Source organism: Arvicanthis niloticus, chromosome 1 (genome assembly GCF_011762505.2).
Source record: "Arvicanthis niloticus isolate mArvNil1 chromosome 1, mArvNil1.pat.X, whole genome shotgun sequence".
In the NCBI taxonomy this organism is placed as follows: Eukaryota; Metazoa; Chordata; class Mammalia; order Rodentia; family Muridae; genus Arvicanthis; species Arvicanthis niloticus.
The window spans coordinates 112,613,207-112,632,998 of NC_047658.1; the positions used below are offsets into that span (position 1 = coordinate 112,613,207).

At 49.3% G+C, this 19,792-nt stretch overlaps 2 protein-coding genes across 5 annotated transcripts; one reads left to right on the forward strand and one right to left on the reverse strand.

The window, feature by feature from the left end:
- Positions 1 to 241: 241 nt before the first annotated feature.
- Aip (AHR interacting HSP90 co-chaperone) lies at positions 242 to 12,050 on the reverse strand. Of its 3 annotated transcripts, XM_034498399.2 has the most exons (7): positions 12,007 to 12,050; positions 6,946 to 7,168; positions 4,019 to 4,198; positions 1,840 to 2,028; positions 1,123 to 1,299; positions 886 to 1,027; positions 242 to 575 (listed from the first exon to the last, which is right to left on the reverse strand). In XM_034498399.2, exons 2-7 carry the CDS (start codon positions 7,042 to 7,044, stop codon positions 370 to 372), a joined length of 993 nt encoding a protein of 330 aa, XP_034354290.1. In that variant the 5' UTR covers positions 7,045 to 7,168; positions 12,007 to 12,050; the 3' UTR covers positions 242 to 369. The 3 variants fall into 3 exon arrangements, with proteins under 3 accessions (XP_034354290.1, XP_034354299.2, XP_076771138.1); XM_034498408.2 differs by lacking the exon at positions 12,007 to 12,050 and having other exon boundaries at positions 894 to 1,027; XM_076915023.1 differs by lacking the exons at positions 242 to 575; positions 12,007 to 12,050 and adding an exon at positions 620 to 789.
- A 31-nt stretch (positions 12,051 to 12,081) lies between these two features.
- On the forward strand, positions 12,082 to 17,650 carry Tmem134 (transmembrane protein 134). 2 transcript variants are annotated; one of them, XM_034498419.2, is made up of 7 exons: positions 12,082 to 12,427; positions 13,289 to 13,353; positions 13,760 to 13,849; positions 13,967 to 14,043; positions 16,971 to 17,015; positions 17,163 to 17,216; positions 17,286 to 17,650. In XM_034498419.2, the coding sequence occupies exons 1-7, from the start codon at positions 12,254 to 12,256 to the stop codon at positions 17,366 to 17,368; spliced, it is 588 nt and encodes a 195-aa protein (XP_034354310.1). In that variant the 5' UTR covers positions 12,082 to 12,253; the 3' UTR covers positions 17,369 to 17,650. The 2 variants fall into 2 exon arrangements, with proteins under 2 accessions (XP_034354310.1, XP_034354318.1); XM_034498427.2 differs by lacking the exon at positions 16,971 to 17,015 and having other exon boundaries at positions 12,108 to 12,427.
- The last annotated feature ends 2,142 nt before the right edge of the window (positions 17,651 to 19,792 follow it).

Consider the following 19,792-nt stretch of genomic DNA (forward strand, 5'->3'; position numbering starts at 1 on the left):
GTCTACAGAGTGAGTTCCAGGACAGCCAGGGCTACACAGAGAAACCCTGTCTCGAAAAACAAAAAACAAAATACTAGATAGAGGCTCCTGAGGCTGGTATTGGCCAGAAAGAAATTCCCAGAGATTTTAGCACAAACCATTAGGGGATGAGGGTAAGAACCTGATCTCTTCCCTCCCACTGACTACCAAGCACCTAGCCAGTGATGACCAGCCTTCGGGATGGATTAGCTCCACAAAGCCAGAGAGATAAATAAGGCCTTTATATACACAGAAGCACAAGGTGGCAGTGGGGGGTTGACAGGTGGTGGCAGCAGTGGGCTTGGCAGGGCAGGGAATGGCATGGCAAAGCATGGCAGAACTGGGGCCTTGTCAGTGGGAAAAGATGCCCCGGAAGCGGGCTTTGTCCTCCTCATCCTTCTGCCGGATTCGTGTCTCCAGGGCCCGCAGCTCTCGGCTTACCACAGGCGCCAGGGCAGGGTCGAGCTCCAATACCTTGGCAAAGTCAGCCTGGGCCTCCTGGGCATTCCACACAGCAGCATGGGCCTTGCCCCGCTTGAAGTAAGCCTTGACATTGTCTGTAGGGACACCAGAAAGCAGAAGGCATGCAGGAGGCCTGAGAGGAGACTGGCCAGCCTGTCTTCTGGCTCCTGGGCGCACCATGGGGGGAGAGCTGAGCTACTCTCTGAACAGCGCACCAGTGGCATCCTGTCACATTGTACCGCTCATACTTCCTGGACACAACCCTTCCATGCTGGCATGGATGCTCTGGTCAGGCTCTTGTGGGGAGCTCTGAAGGGAGAGATGTCAAAGCTAAGGGCGAGGGCCAAGTGGCCATAGCGCTGGGTGGGAAGAGGCAGTCTGGACTGCCAGGGGCCTGGTGCTCACCATCATACTTGTTGAGGATGGAAGAGCAGTGATCCAGCACTTCATAGTACTCCTGAGCCACCAGCTTGCACTGGCAGTAGTTGAGCAGCAGCGGTGTGATCTGCAAGTCCAGCTGGATCCAGTCAGGTGATCCAGGCTGCTCCTGGGGTGTGTGGGGGCAAGGAAAGTGGAGAGGCTGAGCCCCAGCCCCAGCCAGGCTTCCTCTGTGTCCCCTCCCCACTGCAGCCTCTGATATACCTTCATCTGCAGGTTCTTGAGGCAGGCAATGGCATCGTAGTACTTGGCAGCGGCCTCTTTCACCTGCCCCTCGCGGTATAACCGGTTGCCCTCTTGGTGGATGAGTGGTACTGCCTTTGCTTTCTCCTCATCTGTCATTGCCCATGGGTCCTGCTGATAGGTGCCAGGGCTCTCCACCTGCCAAGGCAGGAACCAATTCAAAGCAGAGCCCATGGGGCACCTTGGAGTCCTCTGCAGCAAACCTGACCAGCGCAAGGCTGCCTGGGCCTCTGACATTAGATGCTGAAAACCATGTCACCTGACCGCTGGTCTCTTAGCACGTACTCATCAGTCCCTACGTGCCTGGGCATACCGAGTACTAAGTACCTCACATAACAGTGAAGATGCTGGCAAACACCCATGGCAGAGCTTATGTTCCATGGAAAGTAACCTATAAGGACAAGAGGAACCACCTAAACCCCTAGTGCCTTTAAAGCACGGCCAGCCGGCCAGCTGGCCAACTATGGAGGAAAAGATGGGCTCACAAAGGACAGAAGACTCAAGGTGGGTGGGCAGTCCTCCCCAAAGAGGTGATCAGTGAGGCTGAGAAGGGTGGGGCCCTAGGAGCTTCCACAGTTTCCCTATCCTTGCCCCTTTCCACAGACCAACCCTGAACAGCGGGGTATAGCGGGGAGGTAGTAGGGCTAGTGTCCCCTCTGAGACAAAGGGGGGTCTTACCTTCAGCATCTCGATGTGGAAGATGAGAGGCTGAGGGTTCTGCTGCAGGGCGTCCAGATCTGCATGACCCAGGGAGCTGTGCTCATGCATCTGAGCAATCCCACAGCAGTGCCGCTGACCCTCCAGAGGGTCCTTGCCCTCAGCGATGTTGCGGAGGCTCTTGGCCACCAGAGGATACAGGACTACGTGCTGCAGGAAGGCAGCAGAGGCGCCGTCAATGTGTGCAGGTACTCACTGGGCACAAGAGAGTCTCAACATCACCATTCATACAAGGGAGACCAGGAGGCTTTTCTCCCTCTAGTTTCTTTCTTTCTTCCTTTCTTTCTTTCTCTCTTTTTTTTTTTTTTTTTTTTTTTTGTTTGTTTGTTTTGTTTTTTGGGGGTTTTTTGGTTTGTTTTTTCTTTCTTCTTTGGGGTAGTGGTGGGGGTTTGGAACAGAGTTTCTTCAAGTATCCCTGGCTGTCCTAGAACTCACTCTTTAGACAAGGCTGGCCTCAAACTCAGAGATCTGCCTACCTCTGCCTCCTGAATCACCACTGCCTGGCTTCCTCTGATGCCTTTCTACCTTCACAGTAAAGCCTTCAGCTTTGCCATGATCTCTGGCTATCAAATCCAGCACCTGCCTAACTCACAAACAGACCAACAATTCGCTTCCGTGTCCTGTCCATCTGGATCCGGTATTGGTCTCTCCTCTCTCCCCCCCCCCCATCTCTCCTTAGGGATGAGTCCCACAAACCAAGTTCTTTACCACATCCTGTGCCCAGCACCACCTCTCCCTTCTCCTGCTCCACTATCCTTCTATCCATGTCAAGGCCCATCTCAGAGCTGGGCACAGGGCACAACTTCAAATCCCCAGGGAAACTGGGCATGGTGATGTACACCTTGGTAGATGAAGCCCTGAGCCCTGAGTTTGAGGCCAGTTTGGTCTACAGAGTGAGTTCCAGAACATCTAGGACTACACAGAGAAACCCTGTTTCTAAAAACAATACAAACAAACAACAACAACAAAAAACAATTCCCAGGGGAGCTGCCTGGTGCATTGGTGCAACTATTACTCCTCAGGAAGCTGAGGCTGGAGGACCATTTGAGTCTGGGAATTCAAGAGCATCTTGGGCAGTGCAGAGATCCAAAAAACAAAAAAAAGCAAAAATCAGAGGCTTGGGGAGATGGCTCAAAGGGTAAAGTGACCTGAGTTTAGATTCACAGCACCCATGTCAAAGCTGAGTGTGACTGACCCACTGTGCTTGTAACTCCAGCTGGGAGGAGCTCAGTAGCCAGTCTAGAGTACCCATGCATGCATGCTCGCACACGTGCGCACACACCCAACAACTGTTTCTAAAGAGTAGGGCTCAGTATATAGCTCAGAGGTATGCTATCTCCCCAGCATGTGCAATGCCCTGGGTTCAGTCCTCGGTACCAGGACAAACAAAACACTGGGAGGATAGAAACAGAAGACTTAACCTTAGAAAAGATGTAGGGATGGAGGAACTCACATAACAGACTCCCCACTGCCCCCTGCTCTCTGCACACAGAGATGCCTGCAGGCATCCACATGCAGATGGTTTTGGACAAAGGGCTCTGGGTTGGCTCCATTTGGAAGCAAGAGGTAAGAAAAAGCCAGTTCCCACCATGTGTGGGTACAACTAGACAGAAGGCCAGATCTTAACACAGGGCATAAAGGCAAAAGAACCCAGAAGAGGGGTTCAAGAAAACCCTTAGCAGCCAGGGGGACTTCCCAGTGGTGATAAGCACGAATTGGCTTTGAAGAATGAAGAAGGGGCAGGCTGTAGGAAATGAGTGAGAAGGAAGGGCAAGGGGTTTGCTGTATAGGAGAAGACATGAGCAGGGACCAGACTCCAAAGGGACATGTGAGCAGCCACATATGCCCCACCCTAACAGTGACCAAGAGCCATAGAAGTATGAAGTAATGGGTCCTATGGGCCAGTTGCAGTTAAAAATGAGTCCCTGGCTGGAGTCTGGATTATAGACAGGAAAAAGAATAGAGGTTAGGATGTAAACCAGGAGCCTGGTGGTAGTTTGGAGAGAGTGCTAAGACTAAAGGCATCACCACCACCTTTCATCTTTATTTGGACAAAGTCAGTGGCTAAGCCAGGGCAGGGTCCCTGGGGATAGGACATAGAGCATGGCTAGACAAATGCCACGGACCCCAGAACTGTTACCTTGACATCACAGAGGAACTGGGCAATCTCCCCCTCACGCATGGTGCACACAATGATCTCCCACACAGGCAACTTGAACTTCTTGCCAATGATGAGCTCCATGGGCTTGCCTCGTGTTCGGCTGTCATCTATAATGGAGCTTTCATTGTCACTGTGCAGCGTCCGAAAGTGGAACGTGGCCTGTGAAACCACATAGGCTATCAGGTGAAGGTATAAAGCCTCACTAAAGCCCCAGCTCAACTACAGCCCTACTTCTAAAGACAAGGGATGATGCTCTCCTGGGACCACCAGCTAGCCCTGCACCTGGCTTTATCCCACCATCTCAGTGAGAGCTATGTAACAGACAAGGAAGTAAGAGGCCCATGGCTCCTGGAGGACAAGGCTGAGACAGAGCCTGTTTCCAATCATGCTTTCAACATAGATCTACTGAGCTCCTACTATACGCCTACCCTGTGTAAGACACAAAAAATATAGCAGTAAACCACACAGAAGCCACAGAGCCACTGAGGAGCTCCCATGGTCTTTCTAGAATATAGGAAGGAGAGCCAGACAAAACCATATGCTATGTTAGAGGAAAGTCATATTGCTTTTTTTTTTTTTTTCTGCATTTTGAGAAAAAAAAAATAACAGAAGTAGAGCAGAGGTTTCTCCAAGGAGGCAAATTTTAAGCAGAGATAGGAATAAAGAATAAAGAAAAGAGTGAGTCAGGCAAGGACTCAGGTAGTAAGTTTCTAGGCCAAAGAAACAACAGGTACAAAAGTACACAGTGGGTCAACGTGTGGGGTGTTCAAATCAGCAAGGCCAGAGTCACAGTGTGAACAAGGAGTGCAGACTGCATGGAGTCCCAGCGATGAGCAGGGATGTTCTCCACAGGGCATATAGAGTATGTTGAAGACCTGAGTTTTTACTCTGAAATGACAGCCACTGGGTGGCTCCTGGCAGAAGTGGGACATAGTCCAACTTAGGTTCTTATTGCTGCGGTCACTTTTAAAGGGACAGGGAAGGGGGTGGGGGAAGATGGACACATTCTGTATGACCCAGGCAACTCTGCCTGGACTGGAGACAGCACAGATGGAAGAGATTCAGACTGTATGGTCATAGCTGGGCATGGTGGCTCACATCTTTAATCTCAGCATCCATGAGGCAAAGACAGGTATATCTTTTGAGTTCAAGGCCATCGTGGTCTATAGAGTGAGTTCTATAACAGCCAGGGCTACAAAGAAACTTTGTCTCAAAACACCAGCCAACCAGCCAAACAAACAGGTAAACAAGAATACTGGGGTGCTATTCCACCATCAGGGGCAGAAGTGAGGAGAGGCAGACATCCACATTTGGGAGTGATTTGGGTGTGGAGTCGTTTCAAAAGGTTGATTCTAGATAAGATCATGTTAGAGTGAGGGCAGACGGAAGAGAGCTTGAAACGGAAATCTCAACAGGATATGGTTAGCTGAACCCACACTCTTAACTGCTACATGGCTGTGCTGCCTCTCTGAAGTCAGTTTCCACATCAGTAAAACTGAATCAACAATATCTGTCTAGCATTGTGGGAGATAAACCTATGAACATACACCACAGAACTCACTGGTAGCTGGGCTTTTTCTTTTATTTTTCTGCTTGAAATTCCAAGGCCTCTACATCCTAGACTCTACCACTAAGCCCCATCCTTAACGCTGGTGATATTTTTAAATTACATTTATTTATGTATCTGGGGGCTCACATGTGACATAGTGCTTGTATGAGATCAGAGAACAACTTGCAGAAGTTACTTCTCTCCTTCTACCATTTAACTCCTGGGGATCTAAATCAGGTCATCAGTTTTGGCAGCAAGCACCTCTATCTACTGAGTACCTCACCAGCAGAGGACAGACCCCACTCCTGACTCCCACTGATTGTGTAATCCTGCCTGCTCCTATTTACTGGGTGCCCCTGCTCACAGACTTCTCTATCCTTGTATTATTTTATCCTAGGCTGTTCCATCTAGAACCCCTCTTGCCAGGCTTCTTCCAAAGCCTGTTCTCTATCTCCATCTCTCTGATTTTTAAAACAGGGTCTCATTAAGTGTCCTCAGCTGGCCTTGAACTCATGCTGTAGCCCAGGCTGCTCTTTAACTTTCCATCCTGCTGCCTCAGCTTCACCAGTGGTTGAGACTGTAGGCCTGCACCACTGGGCCCAGCTTGGAGATCACTTTTTCAAGCACAGCTAATTACTACCACCACATGCCTGCTCTCTGCTCTCAACATTTCACCCCTCACCATATCAGGCTAGACTCTCTGCCTGCTGGCTTAACAACACTGGCCAGTGGGCACACATTCATTCACAGAATTCTTGCTTTTGGCTTCACTGATACCAGCTCACAACGGTGACTGGAGATCTACAGCAAAAGGGCAAGGAAACCTAGATATATGGAGTGTCTTAGGGAAGGAGCACCTGAACTTGGTGCCCAGATATAAAAGCAATGCTACTATCTATCTATCAGAAAGCTGATGTAGGAATTCAGTCTGGAAAACCAGCTCTCTGGGACTCTGTTTTTTAGTTCCAGGACCTCAGTTTCCCTATGTAAACAATGAGGGCTGTCCTAGACGGTTTCAGAAGGTTCTTTACTCATAAAACTGCATGAGCTTTGAACCTTCAGGTACAGGTATCAGCACCGAGGTCACACCCACATCAAAACCATTTTGAGATGACTGACACCCACCCCTGTCCAATGCAGTCCTAAAGCAAAGCCAAGGGGCGGAGTAGACATATCTGAATTTACTCGCACACAAATCCAAACCAATCAGCGTCGAGCTCGGCATGTGAGAGGTACGGTGACTGGCAGCTGCTCTCTGGGCATGCGCAACCTCTCACCTACGGCCTCCTCCCGCCTCGCATGCGCACCGCACTTTACAAGAGAAGCTAGGGAAGTGGGGGAGAGGATGGACACAAACCTTAGTGCCATCCTGAAAGTCCGGCAACTCTCCTCGGCCCTCCTGTATTACACGCTTTTGGATTCCGTCCTCTCGAAGTCTTGCGATGAGATCCGCCATCCTCCTTCCCCGCTGCTCTCTTTCGGCAACTTCCGGACTCGCTCGGTAGCTTCCGGACCTGTTTCGGCAACTCCTAGCGCCTCGGCAGCTTCTGAGCAAGCGCCATTTTGACTGAGGGCAGAAGCTTAACAGGGAGGGAATGAAGAAAAGAGCCGTGATTGGTTCGTAATGATGGGGGCGGGGCCTAAACCTGCTGGGCCCAGGGGGCCTTGCTTGGCCCATGGGACGCGGCCAGCACCTCCCGTGCCAGTTGTGCTCAGTTGGTTTTATTGGGGCTGCAGCTCTAGTATGTGTGCCACACCATTTAAGTTGTAGATGCCCTATTAACGGCGTTCCAGATAGAAAAATGAAAACCAAAAAGAACCGCTTCACTTGTGTATTCCCTTTGGCTCTTATATTTTGCATGCTTAGCATAAATTACGACATCTAGATTCTAGATTCACTTGTCTTCAGAAAAAAAAAGGAAGGAAACCCGGTGTGGTGGCACACACTTAAAATACCAGTACTCTGAAGGTGGCAAGCAGGAGGATCAGGAATTCAAGGTCATCCTTGGTTATACATGGGCCAACATGGGGTATGTTAAACTCTGTCTTAAAAATAATAAAATGTTACACTGGGCTGGGCTGTAACTCAGCGGTAAACTACTTGCTTGGAATTGTTTAGCTATCCCCACCCCCACCCCTTATGAGAGCTTAGAGTCAGAATCCCCATGGGAACCTCAACACTTTGTGGGTCTGGGTGAATCTATAGGTGATTGTGCATAATAGGTGCCCCTACATACTAGAGGAAAAATAAATGATAGGAAAGAGCTACTTTAGGGGTTGAACTGGTCTGTCTCCCCCCCCCCCCCCCCCCCGGAAATCTAGCTGTAAACAACTGTGAGACTTTCCTGCTCTCATAAGGTAAGGGAGTCTCAGGGCCTCTGCAGTGTCTTCATCCCTCATCATAAATAAGGAGGATTATTGTCTTTCCCCTGAGTCCCAGGTGCTAAGTGCTTCACATACTAAGACTGCTTCACTTTCCAGCAAGAAGTCCTCAGAGAGGGGCAGGACTTTTGAAGAGGAAATATGCTTGATTTTGTTTTCTATCAACACAGAGAGCTTACAGGCAAGCTATACCAAATTTTAGTAAAAAGTAATCTGCTGTACTCATGTTCCAGAAAGTACAACAGAAGGAAAGCTGACCACTATGGCTGATAAGTATACATCACAGCATGAGAGATGTATATAGATAAAAATAAAAACGTATTATCCAGGTGGTTGTGGTGCACGCCTTTAATCCCAGCACTTGGGAGACAGACAGGCAGATCTCTGAGTTCAAGGTCAGATTGGTCTATAGAGAGAGTTCCAGGACAGCAAGAAAGAGAAACTCTGTCTTGAAAAATCAATAATAACAATAACAACAACAACAATAATAATAAAATGTTAAGCTAGGGACTGAGAGTGTAGCTCAGTGTTGGAACATTTGTCTGGCACTGGAGAGGTCACAGGTTCTTTTTCTATCATACACACCCACAAATTAAGCTAACTGAATAAACTATATAATCCTATCAGTATTCTCAGTGAAATATCAGTCATGAAAAAATACTGCATGGCCTGGAGTGATGGCTCAGCAGTTAAGAGCACTGACTACTTCTTCAAAGGATATAAATTCCATTCTCCACACCCACAGAGCAATTCATAACCATCTGTGAGTCCAGTTCCAGACAACTAGACATGCTCTTGTGGGCTCTGTGGGCACCAGGCACACTTGTACATACATACATGCAGGCAAACACACACATTTAAAAATATTGTATTATCACACTGAAGTGTCTGCATAAGCAGCCCATAGAGACAGAAAATAGAATGGTGTGGTGGGAATGGGGAAGTTGTTTTTAAGTAAAGACTGAGTTTCTATTTTACAAAATTAAAAAGCTCTACAGACTGACCACACAATATTGTTTGGTTTGGTTTGGTTTGGTTTGGTTTTTTCGAGACAGGGTTTCTCTGTGTAGCCCTGGCTGTCCTGGAACTCACTCTGTAGACCAGGCTGGCCTCAAACTCAGAAATCCACCTGCCCCTGCCTCCCAAGTGCTGGGATTAAAGGCATGTGCCACCACCGCCCAGCCCACACAATACTGTAAATACATAACTGAACAACTGTTTTGTAAACAACTGTTTGAAAAACTGTGAGGATGGCAAGTTAATGTTATGCATATTTTACTCCAAGAACAGATTTGTCTCATACACACACACACACACACACACACACACACACAAATGCAAGAAGAGAAAGACAGACTGCAAAGAAAGAAAGAGCAAGTAGGATTTCTCCCAACAATGTAAGACTGGCATAACATGAGATAGATTTATTACTCAGTGAGTCAACTCAATGGGAAAAGTACTTAAAACGGGGGAAAGATGGCTCTGTGGTGTCAAGTGCTTGTTGCTCTTCCAGACAACAGGGGTTTGGTTCCCAGCAACCCCATGGCCACTCACAACTCTGTTGTGAACTAACTCCAGTTCCAGGGGATCTTCTGACCTCTATAGGTTTCAGACGAACACATAATACACTGGCATACCTGCAGACAAAACACTCATACACACAAATAAACATTTTAAAAAGAAGGGCAGAGGGAACAGAGAAGGTAGGATCTGGTAAAGGCATCTGCCACAGGCCCACAATCTGAGTTGGACACTCCAGAACCCACATGGTGGACAAAACGTTCTCTGACATACATGTGTGCCATGCGTGTGCATACACACACAGACTTGTGTGCACACACAGTAAGTAAATAAGTAAATAAATATGAAAAGGCAGGAGGGAGGAGACAAAAGGAAGAGGAAGGAAGGGGGGAGGAAGGAAGGAAAAGGGGAGGCAAGAAGGAAGAAACCATGGATAGTGGTAAGCCTTTAATCCTATCATTAACCTGAGGAAGGAGACCTATAGCATCATCTACATAGTGATTTCCAGTCTGGTAAGAGCCACATAGGAAGATGCCAGTGTCAAAAAGACCTCACCAGCCGGGCAATGGTGGCGCATGCCTTTAATCCCAGCACTTGGGAGGCAGAGGCAGGCATATTTCTAAGTTTGAGGCCAGCCTGATCTACAGAGTGAGTTCCGGGACACCCAGGGCTACACAGAGAAACCCTGTCTCAAAAAAACAAAAACAAAAAACCAAAAAAACAAAAAACAACAACAACAACAAAAAAAAACCCTCACCAACCAACCAAAAAAGGAAGACAAGGAAGGAGAGAAGTAACTCCTTGTATTCATCAGAACTTGCAGCTCTTAGGAAACTGGATGCCACCAGGGGCTGAGAGAAAGGCAGAAGCCTCAGGGTAGGTGTCAACTTGCCACAATTCAGGAAATCGCCAAGGTAAACTCCCTATGACCTGGACATCCACCTGCTGGAAGAGGAGGCCTCCCACCATTCATAGGAAACAGTAGTGATGTGCACATGAGGCCAACCTCAGCTTGAGTGAGTTCTGGAAGCCGGAGTGGTACCACGCCTACAGCTAGAAGAATCAGCAAACAAGATGCATGTGGAAAACATTAGCACTGAGCGCAAAAATGGAAAAATGTAAACAACAGAATGCACTTGATACAGGACACCATGTTTGTAAATTGCAAATACATCCACACAGAAGACAATGCCATGTGTGGGACAGGACAGGCAGGGTCTGTTGAAGCACAGTGAGGCTAGGTCTTGGGAGAAGGGGAGGGGAGAAAGTTGGAAAAGGGGGAGGGAAAAATGAATTACCACAACTAGAGAGAAGCCTCTTTAACCATAAACTGAGAAATTGGGTTGACTCAGTTCTTTATGGGAGATCATAAAATGAGAGGGTGGGTGGACATGGAAGAGGACACTCTGTGAGCTAGGAAAATGTGGGTTCAAATCTCAGATGTACCACTTTGGCAAACTGCCTACTCGGTTCTGCCACAAATATTTATTGAGCATCTACTCAGTTCCAAACACTACTGAGCACTGAAAAGAAAGCAGTGAACAAAGAGAAAGCAGTAATGTCAAAAACTAAGGACTTGAGAAATGGTTCAGGGGTTAAGAATGAGCACTGCTCTTGTGGAGGACTTAGGTTCAATGTCCAGCACAACTGCCTATAGATCTGGCTCCAGACCTCCTGAAGTCTGATGGTACTCACATGTACAAATGCACCACACACATAGACATAAACCCAGTGCTAAAGGTAATGAGGCAGGAACATTGTAAATTGGAGGCCAGCCTGGGATACAGAGTGAAATCCTGGAACACATACACATAAAAGAATGCTTGCTCAGGATTCAATAGGCCCCAGGTTCAATTGCCATCTTGGAGTAAACCAGGCATGGTTGTACAAGGTGGAAAATCCAAGGTCATTCTCTACTACATATTGAGTTTGAGACCAACCTGCACTACTCCACACACACACACACACACACACACACACACACACCCGAGAGAGAGAGAGAGAGAGAGAGAGAGAGAGAGAGAGAGAGAGAGAGAGAGAACGAGAACATAGTGGTTGGTATATGCCTGTAATCACAGTACTAGAGAAGCTAAGGCAAAAAGATGGGAAATTCAAGGCCAGCTTGACCTACATAGCGAGATCATCTTCCAAGAAAAAAAAAAAAACATAAAAAGAAGAGAATGCAGACTCAATGCGAGAAAGAAATTTTTAAAAATCACTTTAGTCGCCCCTGGATTCTGAATTGGAGGAGGCAATATAAGCTCTAAGCCTCAGTTTCCACATCTGAAAAATGACCAAAACACCCCTCTGTTGGAAACTGGTGAGTAGGATGCAGGAACAGATCCAAGAGTTTCGATGGCACAGGAATGCGGGCTGGAATCCAGGCCACCTCATGAGGTTTGAGCAGCTGGGCAGAGAAAGCAACCCCATACCCGCCCACACCCACAGACACCATACCCGCCCTTACAATCACAAGCCTAGATCATTCCTGGTCGCAGCCGGGGATGTCGCTCACCAAGGTAGCCTCTGGGTGGCGCCGCGAGTCCCGCTACCCGCGAGACTCTGACGTCATCCCGAATCAACTCGGCGCTCTGCAGCTCAGGCCTGGGAAGGAGGCGCGTGCAGGGCGGGGCGGTTGTAGAGGACAGATCTTCGCTCCCAGGGCGACGGGGCGGGGCCTGTGGGGGCGGGCCCTGTTTCGTGGGCGGGGCCGTGGCGGGCTCAAATGGCGGTGGCGCTGGGCACCTAGGCCGGTGGGGGCCATGAGCTCCGCCCGGCCCCAGTTTAGCATCGATGACGCCTTCGAGCTGACCCTGGAAGACGCGGGGCCTGGGCCCGAGTCCAGCGGGGTCGCCCGCTTCGGGCCGCTGCACTTCGAACGCCGGGCCCGGTTCGAGGTGGCTGATGAAGACAAGCAGTCCCGGCTACGCTACCAGGTGAACGGCCCTGCTCGTCTCACCCTCTTGTCCGGGATAGGGCGGGGCCCGACCAGTCTAGAGACTTCTAGAAGTCTAGGCTTCTAGTCCGGAGCCTCTGCCTAGAGACCCCAGTGGAGCGGAAAACTGTTCCCTAGACGTGTCTGCTCATCCAGAGTTGTGTCCTTGCCTTCTGAGCTCCGATTTCGGTCCCAGTGCAGCTGTGGAGAGCTGCAAACCCGGACAAGGAACTCAGGCCTCAGCAACAGTGGAGAACCCACCTGTCCTGTAGACTGACACCCCAATACCACTCCTTGGAGTTTGGGGAGTACTTCCAATCTAAACCAGACCATGTCAGTTCTTGCAGCATCCCTTGAGCTCCAGGCCACATGACATGCATCCCCTCTGTTTTGAGACTCACCCTAAAAGTGGAGGTCCCCACACGTGATGTGTTTGCTCATCTCTTAATCCCAACCACACCATAAATCACTGTCTCATGTAGCCTCCCCCAACCCTATCGTTCTTTGGGACATAGGAACCAGAGGCCTCTGCTATGCTACACGAAATACAGAGTCTCTATGTTGGGTTCCTGAAAAATCCTAAGAGCCCCATTTGAGTGATCACCTGCTCCTGGGATTCATGCTGGCAGCCCTCCACCTACTCCTGCTAGCTTCTGTGCTGAAGCCCCCAACAGCCACCTACTTCCTACCCAGGTTTTGGTTTCTGAATCCTCAAACCAGTTACACTGGGAGGGCAGGGAGAGCCAGAAGAGCAGCTGCCACATGCCAGGCAGGAGCTGTCTGGCTGCTTTTCTCCTCACCCCAGAGGGGAGTGAAAAATCCCAAAACCTGAAACCTCTCTGAACCTTATGTTCTGAAACAGAACCTGGAAAATGATGAGGATGGAGCCCAGGCCTCTCCAGAGCCTGATGGGGGAGTCAGCACCAGGTCAGGACCAGGTGGGGACCCACCCTGCATTCCAGGCCCCTTGTCCCAGGCTCCTGTCTGCAAGAACCTGTCCAGTCCCCAACCAAATGCATTTATCTGTCTTATAGGGATCCCTAACCCTACTTTCTCATGGGATCTCCTATCCAGCTGGGTCACCTTACCCCAGTGCCTCCACCTTATCACTGCCAGGCTTTGTCTTCTGGGGAGCCTCAGTTTAACCCAGTCCCCACCTTTCCTTTTCATTCCTCTTAACACCATTCTATAATTCACTCTCACCCCCTACCCTTGACCTCTTTCAGGACCCTCTCTCCTGCAGGGATTAACCTCAATTCTTATATATACCCTGAGTTTATCTCTGTCCCTTTCTTTATCTCCCCCTCCCCCTCCCCATCCTTCTGTCCGTCAGGGATTCCGGGCACATGTCTATCCGTAGCTCCCAGTGGTCTTTCAGCACCATCAGCAGCACCACCCAGCGCTCCTACAATGCCTGCTGCAGGTGAGAGCCTCCTCACTTGGGGTTCAGCTTCCAAGCACCTCTGCTTCTGCCTGCCAGCCAGCCCTGGCTCCACCTGCTTCACCTCCTTGACCTCCATCTTGCTCTCCTGCCACTCAGCTGGACCGAACATCCTCTGATCCAGAAAAACCGCCGGGTGGTGCTGGCCTCCTTCCTGCTTCTGCTGTTGGGACTAGGTGAGTGTCCTAAGGGCCTAACCTCCCACCCTCCTGCGATCAGGCTCTGAAGCCCCTTAGCACTCTAGGCCTCCCTGTTAGAACTGAGCAAGCCCGGCTATGAGAGGATTAGCCTCACAGTCCTGATCATCTGGCCAGAGAGTCACAAAGGGAGGGAAAAAGTGGAACCTGGTTCAGTACTTTTTAAATTATTTCCTTTTTTATTTTTGTGAAGTTTTTCTTTCTGTTTGTTTTGTTTGTTTTATTTTGTTGTTGTTGTTGTTGGAGGTAGGAGTTTCTCTCTGTAGCTCTGGCTGTCCTGCAACTCACTATTTAGACCAGGCTGGTCTGGAACTCACAGAGTCTGCCTGCCTCTGCCTTTCCAGTACTAGGATTAAAGATGTCTACCACCACCACCCAGCCTTTTTTTTTTTTTTTTAAGTTTTTAAAAATTATTATTTTATGGTTTTGTTTTGTGTATGCAGATGTAACATGTGTGAACAGGCTCCAGGGAAGTCAGAAAAGGGAGCTGGACCCCCTGAAGCCAGAGTGGTAGAAGGTTGGGAGCCACTGTGTGGGTGCTGTGAACCAACCCTGGGTCCTCTGCAAGAGTAATATGTGCTCCTAACCTCTGATCTGGCTCTTCAGTGCCTTACCCCCTTTTTAAGAGTTTTTGAGACAGAGTCTCATATAACCCAGACAGTGAAGTATGATCTGGAGCACTTGATCATTTTGCCCCTACCTCTCATATCAGTTATATGCCTCTATGCCCAGCTTACTTTCTTATTTACTAGTTTATTTATTGGTTTTCAGGGCAGGATTTCTCTGTGTAGCCCTAGAAGTTGCTATGTATACTAGGATGGCCTCAAACTCAGAGGTCCTGCCTCTGCCTCCCAAAAGCTAGGATTAAAGGCTTATGCTGCCTATGCCCCCCCCCACAGTTGTTTGTTTGTTTAATTTAACCTGTTTAACCTACCACAAGATGGAGAAGTAACAGTTTCCATTTATTCTGTGTTGAATAAAAAGTTTCCATTTATTCTGTCCACTATTGGCAGGTCCATTTATTTCACCTTACAGAGTGAAGCAAAGTCCAGAATCAGTTCATGAAGGCAGGCCAGGTGCTCAGGATACTAGTAGTGTCCCCGAGTCCAGGTATCAGGCTTGCTTCTTCTGTGGTCTGTGATCTGACCAGGACCTTTCTCCAGCCCACATTGTTCAATGAGGGAAACTGAGGTCCAGCATAGGCAGATTTCACAGCCACATCTTTCTGTCTTCTTTCTTTATGGGACTGAGATGCAAAGTCCCAGAGCATCCAAGGTTGGACTCAACTCGGGGCCGTAAAGAAGGGCCAGCTGTGGCTGCCTCCCTAGGTCCCTTTCCCTTCCTTCTCCAGGAAGGTCAGAACTCACAGCCATCTAGGTCTCCTGGCCAAAAGTCTAATCTCCACCTCTAGGTGTTTGAGTGTGGGAGACAGAGCTGCCACTTGCTATCGCCACTTCAGGCCAGGCATTGGTGACACCTACTGCTAGCTTCTCCTCAGCCCAGCAAAGGAAGTGTTGATAGCATCCTAGCTTGGGATGTAAGGACACAAGCTCAGCCAGGAGAGTGTCCTTCCTCAGGTTGCAGCTGGAAGGCTGATGGCCTGGGATTGAAACCCATCCCATGACTGCCAAGCTCTGGGATCGCCAGAAAGCCACTAAAGGCTCTAGGAAATGTTACTCTAAGAAAAAGATGTTTACTCTAAGAGAACAGGACCTGAAGCCCTAAACTAGGGTGAGGGAATGAGTGTGAACCCCGTTTTTGAGGTGCTCTTTGTAGAACAGGAAATACACAAAAGTCCATAGTGGCCCCCTGGCAGCACCCGAGTCCAACTATGACCTCTCCACCAAAGGCCATACCCCTGCCTGGGACAGTGTGCTGTCCCAGATTTCTCTAGCCCAGGTTCTTCTTGTTCAGTCTCATGAAGTGCTGGAAGCTCTTAGAAAGCTTCAGGTTCCCTCCTGAAGACTCTGAGACTTGGCTGTGCTGTTCCCTCTGTGCTGAATTCTCTTTGCCTGGATGGTCAGTCACATCTGCGGCTTCTTTGTCTCATTGAGTAATGGTTTAGTTTATCAAGACATTGCATGTAATGCTTAGCTCAGGGCCTGTGATGCTGTCACTCCTGCCATGCCTGCCAGGCCTAGAGGTTGCTGTCTCCCTGGACTTGCTTGAGGCAGTTGTTTCAAGCTCCCACACCAACCTCTTTCCACACACAGATCATAGCTTTCAGGATCTTGTTCATGTCCACTAAAAAAGGCCATGGGGCAGAGACTTCCATCACATTCCTTCATCTGTGTGTATGTGGATAGAGGAGGGTGTGTGTATGCCACAGCTCAATGGGACCCGAGGGTAACTTGCAAGAGTCAGTTCTCTGCTTCTACCATTTGGGTCTGAAGAATTGAACCCAAGTAGTTGGGCTTTGTAGCAAACTCCCTTACCTACTGAGCCATCTTGTTGTCCCCCATATGCCTTTTGCAGTGGAGGATACAGGGTCTCTGTATAGCCCTGGTTGTCCTGGAACTTGCTATGTAAACCAGGCTGGCCTCAAACTCACTGAAATATGCCTGTCTCTGCCTCCTGAATGCTAGGACTCAAGGTGCTTGCCACCATGCCAGGCCCCTATCTGCTTTTTATGGTGGAATTCTCAATACCAGCCATATGGAGGGTATACTGTGTTTCTCGAGTGACTGAAAGGTCATACCAAATGGCAGTAAAAATTCCCTCTTTATAGCTGTTTCCCAGGGCCTGCCAAGTACCCTGCCCTGAAAACACAGCTTGGTGAGCATCCTGGGAGGTATTCTGCCCAGGGAATATCAGTTAGGTGGGAGATGGATCAGGCTGAAGCCTGGCTGGAAGACCCTGCCCTCACCCCTCCTGTCCTTCCCCTCCACAACCCCATATGTGTGCAGTGCTTATCCTGGTCGGCGTGGGACTGGAGGTCGCCCCCTCTCCAGGTGAGTGTCCTTCCTGCCTTGGTCCTCAGCAAACCTGCCAACTCCTAGCACAAATTAGCCACCTTCCAGGAGAGAGGGAGGCCTTCCCAGGCAGCCTTCATCCCCAGGGACCCCTGTCCCTGAGCTGTCAGTTTCTTTCTACTGTAGGTATCTCCAGCGCCATCTTCTTCGTGCCAGGCATCCTGCTCCTAGTCCCAGGAGGTAAGGGTGAGGGCGGGGCTGGGTGGGGTAGGGCCAGGCACCTTCACTGACAGACACCACCCCCCACAGTCTACCATGTGATCTTCATCTACTGTGCTGTCAAGGGCCGCCGGGGCTTCCAGTTCTTCTACCTGCCCTACTTTGAGAAGTGAGCTGCAGCTGGCCAGTGGCTTCCAGTGATCCAAGGCCTCAGGTCACCTCCACGTGTCCACAGGGTTCCTCCAACCTACATCGGGCTCTGTTCCTTTCACCTGGAAGGCAGAGGCCCTTTGTAACCCTCATAACCACCAGGCCCCTTTGGATTTGCTCAGGAAGTTTGGGGCATGCCAGCCTGGGGATATTGTCCCTTACCTGATGTGTGCCTTAACTTATTCCTGGGCCCTGGACTCCTGAGTTGGTGTAATTTTGTGCTAATAAAAGGGCAGTTACTTCCAGCAAGGATAGTTGCACTTTTCTGCTCCACCAGGTCTGGCCCAGCACACTAATGACCACAGCTCCTTTCCACAAGACTTAGTAAAGGACTCACCTGGGGCTCTAGAGGACCACTGACTTCCCACAGCAGCAAGGACAACCTGGATGATCTCAAGTGTGCCCAAGGTCACCATTATGTCCAGGGCAGAGCTGGATAAAGTAGTCCCAGCCTCTCTGCCTTCAACCCTGAGGCGATTCAACACTGCTGTCCCCCACCCCCCAAAACATACACACCATAACAGTGGTCCTGGTAGCCCTAGCCAAGGGCACTGAGAAGTAATGCAGGCACGGGGCCTAAAGGCTGGTACCCTGGTTCCTGCCTGGCTCTGTAGCACTAGGCTGTCCTAGCTGTCTCTAAATATGGGTCATGTAAAGACAGCAGTGCCCCTCTACCCACCCACTGCCCTAATTCCTAGACCCAGAGGTTGAGAGAACCAGGGAGCAAAGTATGTGGGATCACGGCTTCTCAGCCAAGCAGCACAGTGACAAGGAAACGCTCAGAGCCACCAAGTGTTAGAAATATCTCAAATTTTTAGAAAATCAGGGCCTCTAATAATGTCTGAAACTTAAACAAATACAAACCAGAATCTTTAAGGAAATCTGAGCTTACAAGCTGTCTAAGAACTTCCCTCAAATCAAGTCTTAGCTTTATTTTGTAGATGAGAAGCTCAAGGCCCCAGTTTATAGATAGGGACCAACTCACCAAGGTCAAAAACACAACCCAAGCCCCTTCTAAAACTCAGGGGGAGGAGAAGAAAAGGAAACCAGGCTAATGCCCTCTGTAGGCCACCAGAAGACCAGCTGAGTGACTGTTCCCTCTTTCAGAGGAAAGCATGAGTGTCCATAAAGAAACAACAGGATGCTGGACACCTTAGAGTCCTGTGCCTTTATTGGATGAGTGGACACCTAGTCTTTGACCCACTCCTCTCTTGGCCCACTCAGACCTACAATCAAAGCACCTTAAGTAACTTGACACTCTGCAAGTAGCTGAGGCTAGGACTATATAGCTATACCATAGCGGTCTTGTGAGATGGCTTCAAGGATTAAGGCACTTGCTATGGAGCCTGACAGCCTGAGTTCAGTCCCTGGAACCCACATGAAGGAAAGAGAAGACTCCCTCAGGTTCTTCCTGACCTCCACACAAACTCCATAGGACACTTGAGCACAACTACACAAATGTGATTAAAAAAAAAAAAAAAAGCCAGGCAGTGGTGGCGCACGCCTTTAATCCCAGCACTCAGGAGGCAGAAGCAGGCGATCTCTGAGTTCAAGGCCAGCCTGGACTATTGAGGGAGTTCTAGGACAGTCAAGACCACACAGGGAAACCCTGTCTTGAAAAAGGAAGTGATTAGTGGAAAACGGAGGGAGCTGGAGGTGAGGCAGTGGATAAATGAAGCTTGCTATGCAACGGTGAGGATCCGAGTTGGACTCTCCTGAACAAACAAAGCTAGACACAGTACTGGATGTCTGCCATCCCGACTCCTACAGAGATGGGAAATGGAGACAGGAGAATCCCCAGAAACTTACAGGCCCAGTGTTAGAAGTGCTAAGATGGCAAAAGCCACTGCCTGTCCCAAAGCAAAAAGCGAAGAGCAGCTGAGGCTGTCTCCTGACCTTGTATGTGTGCTATGGCATCTTCAGACCCAAGGAGCATCGAGCCTCCATGTGTGCAAATTAAACCAAAGTCCTTTGCAAGAACCACTGAGCCACTGCTCCAAAAAGTGAAAAAGATAAAACCCAAGGCCATAGTTTATATATATTAGCAATTCGTTCACACAGTTCTAGTCGGATAAACATAATGAGAACAAACAGAATGAAAAAGGATAATTACAGAACTGTTAACTAAAAAGAAAGCTGGCAGCCGGGCGGTGTTGGCGCACACCTCTAATCCCAGCATTCAGGAGGCAGAGGCAGGCGGATTTCTGAGTTTGAGGCCAGCTTGGTCTACAGAGTGAGTTCCAGGACAGCCAGGGCTACACAGAGAAACCCTGTCTCGAAAAACAAAGCAAAACAAAAAAACAAAAAAAAGCTGGCTCCCTAGATGAATGCAATTCTTACACATAACTTACAGGTTAGACTCGAACCCTTAATCCCACTGAGCAAAG